This window comes from Gossypium hirsutum, chromosome D04 (assembly GCF_007990345.1).
Source record: "Gossypium hirsutum isolate 1008001.06 chromosome D04, Gossypium_hirsutum_v2.1, whole genome shotgun sequence".
Taxonomy (NCBI): domain Eukaryota; kingdom Viridiplantae; phylum Streptophyta; class Magnoliopsida; order Malvales; family Malvaceae; genus Gossypium; species Gossypium hirsutum.
In genome coordinates, this window is record NC_053440.1 from 37,274,626 (window position 1) to 37,293,688 (window position 19,063).

The 19,063-nt window shown below is 34.1% G+C and overlaps 1 protein-coding gene across 5 annotated transcripts; it reads right to left on the reverse strand.

The window, feature by feature from the left end:
- Positions 1 to 65: 65 nt before the first annotated feature.
- LOC107948455 (dnaJ protein ERDJ2) lies at positions 66 to 5,868 on the reverse strand. 5 transcript variants are annotated; one of them, XM_016883005.2, is made up of 11 exons: positions 5,749 to 5,868; positions 5,007 to 5,249; positions 4,821 to 4,916; positions 4,364 to 4,484; positions 4,158 to 4,264; positions 3,837 to 4,054; positions 3,357 to 3,534; positions 2,820 to 2,939; positions 2,219 to 2,305; positions 1,474 to 1,584; positions 66 to 1,016 (listed from the first exon to the last, which is right to left on the reverse strand). In XM_016883005.2, exons 2-11 carry the CDS (start codon positions 5,190 to 5,192, stop codon positions 201 to 203), a joined length of 2,040 nt encoding a protein of 679 aa, XP_016738494.1. In that variant the 5' UTR covers positions 5,193 to 5,249; positions 5,749 to 5,868; the 3' UTR covers positions 66 to 200. The 5 variants fall into 5 exon arrangements, with proteins under 5 accessions (XP_016738494.1, XP_016738493.1, XP_040947443.1 ...); XM_016883004.2 differs by having other exon boundaries at positions 5,615 to 5,761; XM_041091509.1 differs by lacking the exon at positions 5,749 to 5,868 and adding an exon at positions 5,610 to 5,745.
- Positions 5,869 to 19,063: the final 13,195 nt, after the last annotated feature.

The window sequence follows — 19,063 nt, forward strand, 5'->3', positions numbered from 1 at the left end:
TGTGTGTTTATATATTCACTAGTCAAAGCTACTGAACAAAATAGTGAATGGTTTTAAAGATTGTATGAAACAAACAAATAACATTTTAAGTTCATATTAAGATGTGAATTTCTATATCGTGTAATCAATGTTTATAGCAACATCAAAAAAAAAATCCATCCCTTCTGTTCCCACAAAGTGAAAATGAAAAATTAAGAATTTCACTCATTGTCCGAACTTTCAGCAGCAGCAGCAGCACCAGCAGCGGGCACAACTCCATTCCTCTTCGAATCTTTTTCATCCTCTTCATCTTCGCTGTATTCACTCTCATAATCCTCATATTCATCTTCTTCTTCCTGCTCTTCCTCCTCAATCCCCTCTTCCATACCAGCTCCCTCTTCTGACAAGGCACCAGTCCTTGTACCGGCTCGACTTCGTTTCAATATTTTTATCTTTAGGTTTGTCTTCTTATCACAACCGATCCAAGAGTCGCACAAGCAGAATGCAGTCAAGTTGTAATTTCCTTCACCAGGAGCCTGGAACTTGCCCATGACTAACCTTGACCCACTTTTTACTCTTTCAACAGCTTCTCTAACAGCTGCATTTGTCTCCTTCAGACTTGCCCCTGACACTTCCTTCAACTCCTGAATTGCTTTGGACGCTGCAGTTATGGCCACAGCCTCCTCCATGAAGCTCACCTTTTGGGAGATCCACACATCATTAGAGACAGGGTCCGCAAGCAGTAACCAAAAGTTCTCCTCCTTGAAGAAGGGGTAGTAAGGAGCATGGGGAAGAGCAGCAACTAGGCCACTCCCACGCTTGAGTGTGATCCAAACATGCATAGTGACTATGTCACCCTCTTGTATCCCCTCTTCACCTTCTGTTTCACACGTGATATCAACTGTCAAGGAAGGCATCATTTCAAGAACCATCTCCACATCTTTGGTTTCAGTAGAAGATAATCCAGCAACCTGAGTCAGCAGTTCAACCTGGTCTTCTAAGGTCATGTCACGAAGCTCTTGAAACGTTCGCACTTTCTGCAGACATAGTAAGAGAATTTTTCAAACCAAAGAATAATAGGATAGCAGGTGCAAAATGTTCGGTAATGCCATGTCCCATGATTCTTGCATGTTACCACAACATCAAGGCAAACATCTTTTATAGAGCATTTCCCAACCTGTCAACTAAACAATGAAACATTTTCGCTTCATTCTAAGACAATTTAACCATTTCCATGAATGTAAAATTTTCAATCTGAAGTCTCTGAGGCTTCAGCTACTTAACCAGTGTTTTTCTTTCTAATCCACAAATGACTTAATCCAAAAACGTCATCAAATGGTTCACATAGTGTGCCTTGATACATAGATATTAACCAAGCACCAAAGGATACAACCTGAAAAGTAGCCTAAATACAGGTGGCAACATAGAATTCCTGCAGATGCATCACAACTCTTTTAGTGCAGTACAAAACCAATAAAAGAAGTATATGACTACCTTCCGTGCTATCTTTTTAACTATGGCCTCGCTAAAATGCGGCAACTGTAGAAAGGGTGCAACACCTTCACTAGATCCCCCAGCAACCTTTCTAGCACTTAGCGGAACAGCCTGGCTCAATTAATAATTAAAAAATAAAATTATTCATCAATTTGTTGAGAGGGAGAGAGATAATAAAATAAGAAAAATGAAATTTCTAATAAACTAATAGAGAATGACTAGATATAACAGTATTAGAAACAAATCGCAGTGAAGACAACCTGTAGAATTGTTAGAAGAGAAGGTTTACAAATAGGGATTTAGTATGAAATTGAAGTAAGGAAGATATAAAAAAAAAAAAACATATTTTTGGTCAAATGCAATAGGAATAACAAAATGAAAGGATTGCCAATGGTGCCACACACACATATAGACAACTGAGACAGCAGTGTGTGACCAAAAAGTAATATTCCACTCCAATCCCTAAAAGGAAATACAGCTTGCTAAATCTAAAGAAAAAGGAAAGAAAAGAAAAGAAAAAGCCTAAATTGGGTCCATTGAGGAAATTGATCCTTCTTAAACTCACCTTAACGCCAAGCATATGCAAAGCAAACAATCTATTATGCTGCATATTAACATTTTCCTTTTGATATTTTGCAAATGAACACATATATGGAGGTAACATAATATGGCACCATAAAATCATTCACAAGGAAAGCACCAAATTTTTTTTAAAAGATTCCTCCCAAAGAGTTTATAGGCATACCTGAATGATATTCTGAGAAAGCTCAACCACGCCAATAGCAGGTCTCAACCATCCATGCCCTTGAGCAGTACGTGGTAGTAATGCCATCTGTATCCATATAACATAGTGACCATTACAGCTTCCAATGAATGCAGATAGAAAATTTTCACTTGCAAGCATCAGTTTTCCGAAAAAGTATTAAGATAGCATAGCACCTAGAAAATGCACTCACACAACACTGCCTACTATAGAACAAAATGGTTTTGTTGTCTAGGAATTTCAAAATATTAGGGCCTAATACACTAATTATATAGAATATTATGACTAGCAAGAGGGACTGCAACGGACTGTGAGACCAACTTGTTCTTTTTCACTTCTCTACCAAAGAGACTGAGATAGTAAATGCACTTGATTTCTTAGTAAATCTTTCAAAACCTTAGCTGCCACAACAATACCAAAAAGTTTCAAGAATAATATCAATCATCTTCAGAGAAACAATAAAAATCAGGAGCTAATCTTATCAATATGCTCAAATGTGAATGCATGTGCAAGAGAGGATTTTCAAAAATCAAGTGCAACAAATCCATTATTGTGCTAGAAGAACTGAGAAATTTAAATTCACCTTCACTAGTTCCTCAAGAAGGCGGGGTGAAAGCTCTAGCATACGTCTAAAATCACGCAACAAAGCTGGTGTCAGAGCTTTAGACTCACGAGTCAACTGGGCTTGGATCAACAATTCTGCCTGAAAAGTAGAAAGGTAAGTAATATAAAGCAGCAAGAAGAATGAGCCTTAACTTCGGAGTATTTGAAACAATGAGATACTAATGCCTCGTTTGGTTATTGATGTAATAACATGAGGAAAAAGCTTATTTATTACGTATGTATCACAATAGTTAGACATAAAATAAAGAATAGTTAGTACAAATTTAAACTTGAAATTAGAAAGATAAGGAAAAATTTTTGTAAAAAATAAGACCTCTTCAAAATAAACAAAAAATTTCCCTTCTCTTTTCCTAAAACAAGTTAAGTGAGTGGCTAAAAATTACCAATTGAAATTAGCTTATAGCTAACTCATATAATAAAACGTGGTGAATAAATAATACTCCTACCAAACGTAGCATAAAAGAAATAGACGAAAGCAAGGTTGCATGTCAGCCACCTTTACTAAAGCTGGATGCTGCTTCCAAAACTTGGCTTGTTCTTGGCGAATATTCTTAAGGTCCAAGTTTAGCTCACTCCTAACCAACATAAATAATTTCTGAAGGGGTTCCCCATCACTTCGCCGTACTGGAATTTCCATGAATTCTGCAGCTTTTATAAATACACCCAGGACCTTGCTGCAAAATTAGGATGATATTGAGAAACAAAATGAAAAATAAGAGCAAGCCTTGTTGAACACGGTCAATTGAAGTGTAATATATGAAAGCTTTTAGTTTGACACTCTTGACTTCAAGTCTTTATGATGCTAAGCATCAATGCAACGAGGAGTAAGGCGAGAGAAGTCTCTCTCTCATTAGCCTAGTTGAACTGCTGGCTGGTGTGAAAATTTCAAGCCATTACTGAAATTTTCTATATAATTTAGAAATACAAAGTAGTAGTTAACTTTTTATAAGCATTTTTATACAGTAAAAATTTATACCTTGGGGCTAAAGAAGGTTTCATGAAATAGTAGTAGGCAGACAATGTTTGGTGCATCACATAATTTCCAGTATATTTGGCTGATCTTGAAAGATATATAACAGCCAACACCAAAGGAAGAAGGATGCATACTCCAACTATCCCCAAAAGAAGTATTCCACCTGATGCTCCATCAATATTCAACAGGAATGGAGGTAGCGCTATACCCATTTGAAGCCCCTAAATTAAGAATCCAAGAAAATTGGAAAAAGAAAAAATCAAAATCCCTTGTTCATGAAACTAGCAGTGTCTGAAACAAAAGATGAAACAAAGAATCTGTTACCTGCCTGCCATCAGGGTGGCCATACTTTTCAAAATTCTCCCGAGAGACTGGATCTGTCAGGGCCTGATAAGCCTTTGAAATGTATTCAACAAAATAATCATGGGCCTCTGAGATGAGCCGGTCGGAGGAAACGGTAGGTATTAGGTCTTCCAAAAAATCAGTGTACTACGAAAACCAGATATGGAACAAAAAATAAAACCTATAACCTGGATCTGGATTTTTATCAGGATGATACTGTATGGAAAGTCTCCTATATGCTTTCTTTATGTCTGAATCTGAGGCTCCGTGTTCCAAACCAAGAATACTGAATGGCTCAAATACTTTAACCTGCAAACCAAGAAAAATGAAGACAAATCATGTTCTATCATGAGAAACAAGCCAAGGCACATCACACACAGAGTATAAAATGTTGAAGAAACAACCAACTGGTTGCTAGCATTAATATATTAATACATGACCAAGCTGATACTAGTATACGAACATTCAGTCCACATCCAAAAACAAAAACAAATAGGTGAGAACAGATGCCTATACTTTCTCAAACCACACATAAGATATAAATTCTTCACCTAAACCCAAAGTTCCAGCAGAGAGGATGAGGTTTAGCAGCTGACTAATAGATTAAATCATGTTGTCATCAGATATTAAGAACAAATGGATTACCTCATGACTTGTATGCTTGATATAGTATATCAGCACCGCCATGACAATCCAGAGAAGCACAAGGGTCAGATTACTACAAGTTGAGAAGTTCGAGATCTGCAAAAGCAATCCAAAATATCACAAATACTTATCAAATTCAAACAAAGTTCCAGACGATAAATGAAATGCAATCAGAAGCAAATCTACCCGTTTGAAAATTGATTTCCTATACTTCCCAGACCGAGAACACACAGAACACTGGCAATGGATAGTCATTGCCTTCTTCGAGAATGTGTTTAATATCTTAACTATAGTGTATGGCACTAATGGCAGAGCCATTATAGTGAACACAAAGATTGGGAACAAGGCACTGTTCTCCTCCGAAGCACCCATATTCACCTTCTTACTTCAAAAATAAAATTCAAGGAGATCTTTCTTCTTTATATAACTCTGTGACAACAATTTGAGAAACAATCAACCGAGGAAAATACAGATAAAATCTTAATCCGAAATATGCCTGTCCAATTCTCCTTTGGCAGAAAAACAAAATTGAATTATTATACTATAAATTAACTAATTAAAGTTTGGCACCAAAATTACATTTACATTAAAACTCATCAGAAATCAAAATAAAATCATTATTGAAATTATTTCTCAAATAATTAACCTAAAACTGGAACTTCCCGCCCCATGAATATCGAACTTGAATGAATATTCATTCCAGGAAAAAAAAGGGTAAATAAATAAACCCATATGTTAATATGCTTCAATTTATTGATTTAATAAATAAACTAACGGAGAAACAAAAACCTTACTATTAAACTACTAGAGCTGATCGAATTTCTGTCTAGAAACTAGAAAGCAAAGCATTTCAGCAGAAGAAGATTCGATTTTATTACTATTACTATTACTATTACTATTATTCTTCTTTGGTTAATAGAGATCTTACAGCAGAATTTAGCGGGGGGATGCCAGATCTCTATGGTGTGTTAGCTGCTTCACCTTCAGTTCTGGCCCAGGCTTCGGCTTGGCCTCCTTCTAAGTTCAAATTGCGATTTTAGTTCGTGGACCCAAAGCCCAACAACATTCAAAACTCCTAACTGAAAAGGGAAAGCCAGCCCCGGCCCTTTTTCCTCCCCCGTCAACTTCTGCGCGTAGCACAAACTTAGGCTTAGTTTGGATGAGCGGTCTATTTACCTCTAGTGAGATTAAAAACAGCGGTGGCGGTGAAATTAGATACTATAGCAGTGAGATTAGATACTGTAGCAGTGAGATTAGAAATAATGGTGGAGTGTATGTTTGGATTCAAACGCAGCTGTAACAGTGATGTGAAAATAAAAAAATGACTATTAAGTATATCATATTAGAATTGATATATAATAGAATTTTTTTTAAAATTTTTTTACTTTTTTAAAATTATTAAAATATGTGAATTTATTAATTTATTTATTAAATTTATAATAAAATATTTTTTTCTTTAGCAATCAACGTTTTCTATTTTTTCCATCAAAGTTTTTTTTTTACTTTTCTTTATTCAATTTATTAATAAATGAAAGAGTGTCCACGTCAGCGCGATGTCAAGGGACGTGGCAAGAAAACGCTTCCTTAAGGAAGCGCTTTGTCCACGTGGACAAAAAGCGCGCCCTCAAGGACGCGTTTTCCTGCCACGTTAGCGCTCCCTTGGGGACGCGTTTTGCTCACGCGTGAACAGTAGCAACGACTACTTTTTTTTACCGTTGGTGACCCCCCAACAGTAAAAAAAAAACTATAAAAACCCCCTTCATTTTTTTCACAACTAAATCCTTTCTCTCAATTTCTCTCTAATATTCTCTAAATTTCCTCTCAGTTTCCTCTCAATTTCCTATTTAAAATTTTTTTAATTATTTTTAAAAAATTTTAAATTTTATTTTTTTGAAAATTTTTTTAAATCGTAAAAATTTATTCGTGTTAGCAATGGCCGGAGAATTAATTCGTCTTGATGACAAGCACATATCCGTCAAACAAATGAAAATGGTAAGTGTTAAATTTAATTTTTAAATATTATTTAAGATATTTTTTATTTATGCAATTTTAAATAATTATTATTTTATTATTTGTTATAAAAGTCTGTAGATTGGATATTGCAATGATATATCTGTAATATGCATGGTTCTCAATCACCGTTGGTAGAGAATTACTTGCGGGAAGCGAGTTTTTGGCACGTGGTGACGGTAGGCCGGGGATGCAAGTTGGACCTGAAACTCATCAGTGCGTTGATTGAGAGGTGGAGATTCGAGACACGCACATTCCATCTTTCATGTGGAGAGTGTACTATCATTTTGGAAGATGTCAATTTGCATTTGGGATTGCCGGTGGACGGGTACACAGTCATTGGGTCTGTTCAATCTGGTGACTGGGGAGCGGTATGCTACAAGCTTTTGGACGCTATTCCAGAGAATATTAACGGAGGTCGGATCGAGATGGGTTGGTTACGAGACACATTTTCGGAGCCGAATGATGATTTTATCGAACTAGAAAGAATCTGATATGCTCGGGCGTACATTCTTCAGATAATTGGAGGTTATCTAATGCCGAACTTGTCACGGAACCTTGTACATCTAAGATGGCTGCTGAAACTTGTTGATTTTAGAGCAGCTGGTGAATTTAGTTGGGGGTCTGCCGTTTTGGCCACATTGTACCGGGAGATGTGTGGGGCGACGCGATCGAATAAAGCGAAAACAGAGGTTGCCTGTCACTACTGTAGTCATAGGCACGGTTTTGCTTTCCATTTTTACGTCCTCGAGTGGACCACCCATATACATTCCCACTCATAACGAGGTAAATTTTATATTAGATTTTACAATTATTACGTAGATTTAAAATATAATAATATGCTAAAAATTTATTTAATTAGGTGGAACCATTCAACAAGTTATGCTCGATTACCTACCTCTCTTGAAGATATGCGGCTTCTATTAGACCAACAGTCAGAAGCACAAGTAAGTATTAAATAAAATAGATATTTCCATCACGAGCTAGTCGATTGGTATTTAGTATTATGTATTATGTATATAACTAATATTTCCATCATATTCATATAGTTTCAATGGACACCATACGAGGATTCGGCAATTCGGGCAGTAATTCCGGATGAGTACTTCCAAAATCCAAATGCTTGACATGTGAAAGTCGTATTGGTCAACTATGCGACCGTGGAGATGCACCAGTCGGACAGAGTATTACGGCAATTTGGATTCCGACAACCGATCCCCGTGGCACTTGAGGTGTTGGATGATCATCACAAAATCGACCTACGACAATTGCATACGGATTGGCCAAGATTTTGGTCATACTACATCCAAATGTGGGAAGATCGGTATGATTATATACCTACTCGGGAACCGATCATCGTTCCAGAGTTAGCGTGTGTGCCAGAATACATGCCATGGTTTAAGATCTATGGCAAGCCGTATTTACTGTCGACAGAGGAGAGGCAGTGGTAATTGCGTGTCCAAAAGGAATGACGTGGCCCTTTAAATCCAAGAAGAAAGGACGACGACTCAGGTTTATCAACGAGGCCCAAACAATCACCCAACCCATCATCAGCACCAATACAATCATCAGACCCAGCAACAGCACCGACACAGTCACCCAACCCAGCAATTCAACCGACGATACCCACGACACAGCCTTTTCAGATGATGCCAGGTGCGTATCCTAGCCCTTTTATGTATCCTAACCCTTTTATGTTTCCTTTTTCTAGTCCTATGGTAGGTTGGAGTCCATGGACCGGTTCATCTCCATTTTTGATTACGCCGAGTGGACCGCAGATGTATAGGCCAGCGTTGTACGAGGGATCGCAAGAGGGGCTGTCGGGGAACTCTTCTTTTTACCAATCACCATCACTATATGGGTTTCAAACAGCTTCGCCGTTGGTGATGCAAACACCTCCACAGTCATTATTCTATCAAGGTGGCTCATCGTGCCAACACCGACAACTAGATCCCCTACCGGAGGAACCAGAATCCTCGCCGGAGCAACCATAACCCTCGCCAGAAGCTGGACAAAAGAGGAATCAAACGCGTAACCGTCACGGCCGCCATGTGGCACTTAATCTGGCGGGCACAGAGATTTATTTTTATTTTAATATATTTGTACAAATATTTTGAATATTTTGATATTATTTGATGTAATAAAATAGAAATTCTGATTTTTAAAAAAAATTTAATTAAATTACTCAAGTAACCCTAAACCCTAATTTAATTGATTTTTTCTTAAAAAACAATAAACACGAAACCTAATCCAATTTTGAAAAATTTATAATTAATTTAATTGACAAACCTTAAACCCTAATCCTTTATTTATTTAATTTTTTCTCTAAAACCCTAAACTTAAAAACACCAAAACCCTATCCCTAACCCTAAACCAATAACCCAAAACGCTAATCGCAGGACACACGGGCAAAACGCGTCCTTCAGGAAGCGTTTTGCCTACTTGGACATAAAACGCGCCCTTAAAGGAGCGATTTTTGTCCACATAGGCAAAACACTTCCTCAAGGACGCGTTTTCCTGCTTCGTTACCTGACAACGCGCTGACGTGGACTCGCTTTTGGGGAAATAGGGTCATTCCGGTAAATAATTATTTACCAGGCCCATTTCGGCAAATTTTTAAAAAAATGGGCTTTTATATGTAATTTTCCCTTAAAAATTAACTTCACTTTTATAATTAAATTTAAATAAATATTTTTGTAACGATCCAATTTTTAGTGATATCAAAAATACAATTTCAAGTCCGTAAACGAGTTCGTAAATATTAAATAAAGATGTTACGGGATTAGCATATTAATGAATTGAAAATTGGTTAAACGATTTAGCCGAAATTGTGAGTAATTAAGGCTTAGGGACTAAATCGTAAAAATTTAATCGCTATAGATTTTTAATTAGAATAAGACTTGGGGATTCAAATAGCAATTATCCAAATGACTAGCTAATAAACCAATTTTAAATGAATGAGTGTGGGATGTGATGTTAAGTGTCATTAAATTTAATTAATTAAGGATTCAAGTTTAATTAAGCCTGATTAAAGTAATTAATTAAATTAAAACTAAGTACATAAGTTAATTAAGTGGAAAAAAAGATGACAAAGTCACCATCTTCTTCTCCAAAGTTGTCGTCTCCATTTAGAAGAAAAGAGAAAGCTTGGTTTTTGTATTTCAACATTCGACCCTTAATTTTAAGTAAGTCCCTAGTTATTTTTCATTGATTTTTATAGATTTGAGGTCATGGAAGCTTAATTTATCTAGCTTATGTTCCAAAATTTTTTAAAGTTATCATCGTTGAGGATTAAATGAAATTAGTGTGAAATGTAATATCTCATTTTTTCAGTGGTGTCGAAAATAGTGATTTCGGAACCACAATTCTAGTATTTGGGGTTGCATTTTATTATTTAATTAATATTATAGGGTTTCATTAGAGTTATATAAAATTTTGGTGAAGAAATATCAATGTTTGGTTGTTTAATTAATGAGAAAGAACTACATTGTAAAAGTTGCAAAAATTGATTACTATTAGTTAAATGAGTTAAATGGTTTTGGAGATGTAAGTTAAATGGCTTAGGTGGTAAATACCATGCATAAAAGTAGTGGACTTTTATGTACAACGTTATATTAAATTGTATGTTAAAATAAAAAGGAGTAGAATAGTAAATTAATATTAAAACTAAAGTAAAATAATAATAATAAAACATTCTCATCTTCTACATTGAGTGCACCGAAACTTTAGAAGAAAACCACCATTGTTGAGCTTTATATTCGGCCAACATAATCTCTTTGTATGTAAGCTTATTCTAGTTTCGTTTCTTATAATTTTTATGTTTTTGTAATCTAGATCTAACTAACTTATAGCTTCGTTTTTGAAATTATTAAAGATTTTAGATGTTGTCATTATGAATACTTGTTATTTTAGATGTTAAATAATGAAATTGAAGTGTTAGTTGTTGATTTTGAGTAATTTATAAAGTGGTTTTATTAGTTTTTAAGTTAAGGATTAATTTGATAAAATAATAAATTTTACATGGAATTCATGTGAATTTTGAATAAATGTAAATTCGGCTAACTTGAGTATTTGGCAAAGTTTGTTAAATTTGGAGATTTTAAGTTTAGGGACTAAATTGTGAAAAATGTAAAAGTTTAGGGGAAAATATGTAAATAATTAAAAGTTAAGGGTCATGTGTGCTGAATTGAATGTGAAATTAATATATTGTATTTAATTATTATTTACATCAAGAACCAAACAAAAAGACAACAACCAAGGAAAAGGGAAAATTACGGAAGTGATCGTAGGTAAGTTCATGATGACTTATTATGTAAAATAAAATGCTTGTGAATTTATTATTGTTTCTAGTTAGTTGTTGAATGTATAAGAAATTCCATTAATTATTTACATGAGATTGGAATGAAATGGTAGTAGTTTGGTTTGGAGTTATATATTTATATATGAATGTATTAAAGATATAGTATACATACGAAAATGATGAAGTGCCTCTGTATGATGAGAATGTATTAAAGTGATGGTTTTATGTGTATTTCTCGGTTGAACATAGTAATCGCCTATGATACGATTGGCATGCTAATAGGGTCAGTATGCACTCTTGTACGACATTTGCACTTTGGTGCCTCAATATACACTTCGGTGTCCCTGTTTGCACTTCGGTGCCCCTATTATGCATCTATGATGTTTCTGGTGTTGTGTAGTTACCTAAGTATCCAAGTCGAGTTAATTAGTTTGTTGGGCTAAATGTTAATAGATTATACGATTGATTTATGAATCGAAATATGATACATATTCAAGATGCATAAAGATATGAAATGTTCATCAAATTTGCTTGTTGACATGATTATATACTAGTACATCTATGTTAATGAAATGTTGCTTATGGAAATGGAAAGTTAGTTGTACAAGGGATTATCATGATGTATTTATGTTATGAGATCAAAAGTTAATATGAGCAGTGGATATCTATTGGATCAACAGGAATTCTATATTATCTCTTTATATTTTGATGTCAAGTAAGGTAAGATTAAATTTGATGTTTTTAAGCTATGAACTTACTGAGCTTCTTAAGCTTACTCGTTTCAATTATGTTCTTTTTTAGTTACTATAGTTGCAGATTGACTGGACGGATCAACGAGAATCTTACACTATCCAGCCATTTAGTAGTTTTTGTATTTTGGTCTTGGGGTGTGGCATGTATATATGTTTTTGTTTTGAATATGTTAAATGTTAGGTTGATATATTATGCCTAGATGAAATTAGTTTTGGTTGTTTTTAAGTTGGCTTAAAGATTAGATCTTGGTATTAATGCTTATGTATGGCAAGCTATTTTGCATGTGTTTATTATAATCCTTGTGGTTGAATTGAAATATGTTTGGTTAATGTGGTTTATATGATCATATTGGGATAATGATTTACTATGAAATGATTAATTGAATGAATTTGATTGTGGTGCCATTGAATGGCATATTAGTTAGTTATTATAGGATAGTTGAATTGACTTGTTTTGTAGTAAAATGAATGTGTTATTTGACAGTATGTGCAATTGGTGTGTATTAAGTTTTGAACATGTGATTTCAACCATTTAAACTTAGGTATTGATACCTCATCACTTAATATCGGTACTTGGCTTTGGAAAAACTTTTCAGAGAAACAAAATGCTAAAATATTATCGATTTTTAATTAAGTATCGATACTTGTATATAAAGTATTGATACAACAAATTAATTATCAATACCAAAATTAATTATCGATACCACTATTTTTATTTTGAAAATAGTATAGCAATTTGTTATCGCTTTTCAATTAGGTATCATTTTGGTATCGATACATCTGCTAATTTTTATTATCTATTTTTCAACTTTAAAAATTGGGATTTGTTAAGTGTTTGAAGCCACAATTGCATCTTTTAAACTTGAGTTAAGGCATATAAAAGTATTTGTAGGCCATTCTTGATAAGTGTTATAGTATGAATTTGTTTTGGCAAACTTTAAATTTGATTGAAACAGGTCATTCTACTAATATCATCGAAGGTAGTAGTCATATAACAATTGAATACTCATCATTAATAATTAGAATAGTCTTGTTATGTATCCAATTTCTAGCTTTCAAGAGGGAATAAATAGTAATAGTTGTTATATTTGAATGCCAAAGTTTTGAATTATTCTGTAATACCCGTAATTCTAATCTGGCGACGGAGATGGGTATAAGGTGTTACATGGAATTTTTATAAATTAAGCTTAGTTTATGAAAAAGACTAAATTGTAAAGCTTAATTGTTAGTTTCGTACATTAGACACCAAAGTGAATAAAATGCACAATTGTTATAAAATGTTGTTAGGAATAGAAAATAAAAGATCTGTAATGAAATTTGGTGAAATCAGATTTTAATTCGAAGCCCTAATTGAAAGTTATGCTTGTCCAGATTTTAGGGACTAAATTGAATAAATTGCAAAAAAAATATATAATTTGGTATTTGATTCTGAATTGGCTGGAAATTGATAATGTGATATGTTTTGTGACTATTTGTAGCTAAGGTCGAAGCGGAACCTTTCAGAGGGAGAGGAAAAATAGGAGTTATCGATGAGTGATGTGAGATCACAATTTGTACTTTTATGATTCGAGATAGATTTAATTGTTTGCCTATATGTGTTAGTTGAATGATTGAATGTCATTGTGAGTATATGACAATATTATGAATTTCCTAGATGTGATTTTATATGAATTATCGAAATTGATGACTAAAAAGAATAAAACAGAAATTAACATGAATTGCCTTGAGATATGATATGTGTTATAGAATTTAGTAGAAACATGTTGTATGACATGAAATATATGTGATTTGATAATGAAATGGGTTCTATTTGTGAATATGATCAAGAAATGATATATGTATTGAATTGTAAATGAAAGTGAACTTTGGTACATTATTAACTTGTCAGGTTGAGTAAGATATAATTGACATGTCATAGGATTAAATTGTATATGAGTTTATGCACTTATGTGCTAGGATGCACTTCGTGTGCCAAGATGCACTTCATTCGCTAATATGCATTTTGTGCTCCAGTATGCACTTTACGTGCCATGTTACCCTACTTCAATTTATCAGATGATGTACTTCGGTGCCAGTTTGGTTTGTTGGTTGGACGATTCGTGTATTCATCCAAGTTTGAGTCAAGTTAATAGGGGTTATAATTAGTAAGTTTGACAAATGATGCCAAAATGAATGTATATGATGCCATGGAATTGAATATGTTCTTATGTGAACTTTGATAATAAAACATGTATTTTATCATGAAAATTGAATGGAAACGAGCCCTAAAGGCCAAGATGAATGTGAATGAGTCGAAAGACTCTAGAAAAGGAATAGATTGGTAAGTATAAAGGTAAGTATAATAGATTCATTATAAACTTTCATTGAATTAATGCTAATGTTATGTATGCATAGGTATTGAAATATTTATTGAGTATAAGCATTCAATGTTCATTTAAAAGGTAAGTAACAAATGAAGGAATTGGTTAAAAACGATGAATGTTTGAATAGGTTATAATGCCAATTGGTATATGTGTAACTTCATGTGAAAAGATTAGGAAAAAGTTTTGTATTATAAGTCATACATTGATAGACTAAGATTTCATATGAATTATATTATATCAATGTTGTTATGCCCTTATATCTTGAATCAGGAAAGTTCCATTGAGCCTTGTTGCTCAGCGTACAGTTTGTTTTCTTCGTGCATAGGTTTAGGTACTCCTCGAAGCCTCAGGAATTGAAGTCAACATCTAGACCACTGAATTTAACTCAACTATGTTTGTATAATTGATCGCTTCAAGACGTACCAACATCTAGAGTAGAAATCCTGCACAAAAGATGTGAAAAAGCTATATTCGCAAGTATATGGGTCAGGTTGTAATATAGTTACAATGGTGTAGGCGAGTACTCCGAGGATCGTACCCAAGGGAGGTAAGCACTAAAATAATTCAAACCTGAGCATAAATAGATCTAATTAATACTTAATCAAATCATAGTATGAAGAATTAAAATGGAGGTTTTGATGAACTTTACTAAAAATAATAATAAAGTAGACAAAAGAAAAGTGAATATATGAAAAACAAGAAATCAAATAATCAAATATATATCAAATTTGGGCATGGGTGATTAGCTCGCTTTAGTAGTCATAATCAATAGTCATCTCGGGTTTTCTTGTTCAATCAACTAGTCAATACCCTAGTAGGATCTTTCGATACGTCCACTAAAATATCGAGTCGGCAATAACTATTTATCTTCCAACCTCATAGTCTAGACCAATTCAGGGTTAAGGGTTTCACGGATAGGCAATACCAAATTTGGGTTTATTCCAACCTTGATGACTTCTTAGGGTTGTCAGGCCTAGGGTTATTCTTTCTTTCCTGAACAACTGATCCATTAAGAAATCCCTGCAGAATAGTTAATTATTCATTCCTCCACTTACTAATTACCCACAAGAGGATAAGTTCCTCATGGATCTACTAAACAATATAAACTTGAATGAAAGAATGAAAATGAATAATAATTTCAAGAATAAAGTTTAGAAGAAGTCTAATTGTGTTAAATTTAAGCGCAGAATCCTCACAGAGTTTGATAGCAATTCTAGAATCTGACTTCCTCAAAAAAGTAAATAACATGAACAAAAATCTAAAACCTAAGAAAAGAGAAAATCTAAAGACTAAATCTAAAGAGAAAATTATACAAAGTGAAAAGTGTCTTTAACATGTGTTAGCTGAGCCTATTTATAAACATAGAATGGTCATCGTCCTTAACCCTAGGTCAGCTAACGTTCCCAAGCTTAAAGTTGGATTGTGCGGACCAAAACGCCTTTGGCTCATATTAATTTCCCATATAGAGGCGATGTCACATCGAGGGCAGTATGCTGAACTTCAGGGTGTCTTCAAGGGTATGTCGTGACATTCTTAGGCTGTGTCGTGACATTAAATGAAGTCTTGGAATTTTCTTATTTTTCTCCCTATGTTGAGACATCAAATGCTCTGTGTTGCAACCTAACGTCCAGTATTAAGTTAATATGCCTTCTAATGGTCTTCTGCACACTCACAAAGTATATTACCTCACTCGTAGGCCTTATTCACCCCCTAAGGTTAATAAAAGACTCAAATTAAACATTTATTAAACTTAAGTAAACTTATTGAAATGTGATTAAAATGCAACTAAAATGTTTACGTTCAAGCTCCTAAAGTGCAAAAACTAGTGTAATCTGCTACACCAAATTACGACAGATCAAACTCCCCCACACTTAAGTTATTGCTTGCTCCCAAGCAACACAAACAAAAATAATAAATGAAAAGATGACCATTGAGAAAGTATGATAGAAGTGTTAGCTTTGGAGCGCATGAATAAGCATTTCATATTCACATGTAATCTTGGCATGAGATATAATTGACTTACCAATTTTGATATTAAACACCTAACTTTAGTATATTTCAAAGTATACAAGAATTAATGGTATCAAATGTAAGAATCAATCGATAAATTATTCAATTAATTTGATTATCCTAGTAGAATACAAATAATCGTAAATGCACTTATTCAGAATGATGTCGAATTGTGAATAAGTCTACCTAGATCACATAGGGCTTTTCGGCTTGTAACATACTGAGGCTTAAGATAGGTATGGATTTCAAGAATAGTAAGCATCAAATAGTTTCAAGCACGAAAATAGTTTGACACATCATATTGTCCCCTATTCTTCCCATTATAAACCATTTCCCGCTCACCGCCTTATGTCTCCTTCTCTCACCTTCCTTATTTCTCCATATAGGAAGTCATAGCATAATATAACAATCATGGTTAGCTCATGAGTTTTTGTGCACTAATGATTGAGCTTTTCTACATGAGTTTCTCACATTTTTTTCTTTTTCAATACATCTCACTCACAAATGATTTTACTTTTCAAGCACTTTTTCCACTCGTTCTGATTTTCTTCTTGAATTTTTCTTTTGATGCACATATTGGCTGACCTATGATTACTATATCACACCAATCCCTCCTATTTCACTCTATTTTTACAAATCCGCTATAATGTGTCTACTTAACCCTCAATACGTATGGTCAGACGTCTATAGTCGTGTAGTTTAGGACCAGCAGAAAAGGATAAATACAAATTTATATTTTGGCTCGAGTTTTGTATAAAGGTTCATGCAGAAGTGTTTTTTGGTTCAAAAATAGGTACTAAAGATAAATAACAAGGTTAGCTTTTTGGCTCTAGGTGTGTTCCAAATAATGCCTTAGGTCATCCATAGGTGTCCCAATATTGACAACTCTAATCAACCAAACAACCACAAATTGAATAATTTATTATTCATACAAGCATGATCATTTCCTTGTATTCTCTATATCATTTGGTACATTCAATTGCTTTAATTCCTATTTCTAGTTTAATATATAGAACTTACTAGTCCAATAATAAAAAATTTTAAATCACCTATACTCATGCCAAATTTATTGTAAATACAAGCAACCTATGTACATGCTTCTAACCAATCACTTGTATTTCTACAAGCTCAAGCACACAAATGACAAAAAAATCAAAGAAAAACATAAAAATATAAAAAAAATTTCTATGTCACCCCTAGAATTTAGATAACACATTGTCCTCAATGTGTAGCCTCGAAAAAGATAAGGAAAGAAGTTACCCAATTGATCGTGATAGTTTTATCGGTTATTGGTGGGTGCTTCCTCCATTGTTCATTGAAAGCTCTAATTGTTGTGCTTCCTCCATGTTGGGTTCTTACACAAAAAATTTAACACAAAACAACTATTAATATACCATTATTTCTATTCCTAATAAATTTAGAAAAGTCATCTAAAAATAGCACAAGCCCAAAATATAAAAAGAAAAAATTCAGTTTTAATCTGTATCATCCAAATGAGGCAAATGCCCACTTCCATTGGTGCTTTTCCTTTTCCTGTGGCATATCATTGATGGAAGCTTCCACCCGTTGAAGGTACGAGGTAGGTTGGGCTTCGGATGACAGGCCATTTTGGTGTATAAAATTGTGACTGAAATGTCGTCTCGTAGTCGTCCACATCTTCGGGGAGATCGTGTTCATCCCCCCCACCTTCATCCTTTGAAGTCGCCTCCTCTTTTTTGGCTCTATGTTGGGTTCATGTTGGGCCTAACATATTTGGTGGATTGTTTGGAGCTCTCAACACGTTCAGTCAGGTGAATTCTTTTAAAACTAGACCTATCTCCAGCATCCACCTGATCATTCCATTGAGTTTTTCTTCAGTGCTTACACTTACCCTTCTCCAAGTTTTTGATTGTTCTTTCCACTTGAGCGATACTGGGGCATCCATACTTTTCCTTCCCTATTTCTAATCAATAATTTGTTTTCTCTGGAGTTCAACATATTACGTGTATAACAAATCTCCAATTATACTTTTTGTTGGCTTCATGAATTGCCCATTTTCATCCATTGGAACCTCTGCACTTTTGCAAAGTGCTGTCATGAGATGGGGAAAGAAAATCCCAACCTTCTGGCCACTAACACAACGCTTCATGTTTTGATGGATCCGTTCTCCAATGCACATATGCTTTTCTATAAAATTCCATATAACAAAATAGCTCAGAATGTATTAACATTAGAAACATTAAGGGTAGGTGTAATTCTGGTGCAAATAATCTGTTTCCTTATTTTAGCTACTAGAAACATTATAGCTTGATTGAAATTTGTCAGTAGTCCGGTATCTTGTGAAATGTTCCATTCTTCTCGGTTTTCAGTTAAGTATTTTATGATGCTTTCCATATCTACGTCTTTAAATTCCATTAAATCAATATTTTCTAAATAATCAGATTTATAGTATGGAGCATCATAATTATTTGCAAATCTTTTTCAGAGAGAATGGTACATCTTTTCCTCTTAGCATTATTGTTCTCCACATTTGTTCATGAGGACGCCGAGTTTCCTCATATTTAAGAGCGAATAAAATTCTTGTACAAGTGGAATAGCAGTAGTTTCTTTGGAAGTAACACAAAATTGTTCCCATCTATGATACCGTACTAAGGACCATATTTCATTACAAATAACCATTGCTGGTTTGAATCCCCTTTCTTGGATAAAATTTTTGCCTTAAAGTTCAAGATAATACTTCTTGGCATTTCAATTTCAAAATTTTAGAGGATTCGAAACCGTTGATGGTTCTTGCACAACCATCTTTTTAAGCTTTCTAGGTGGCATATT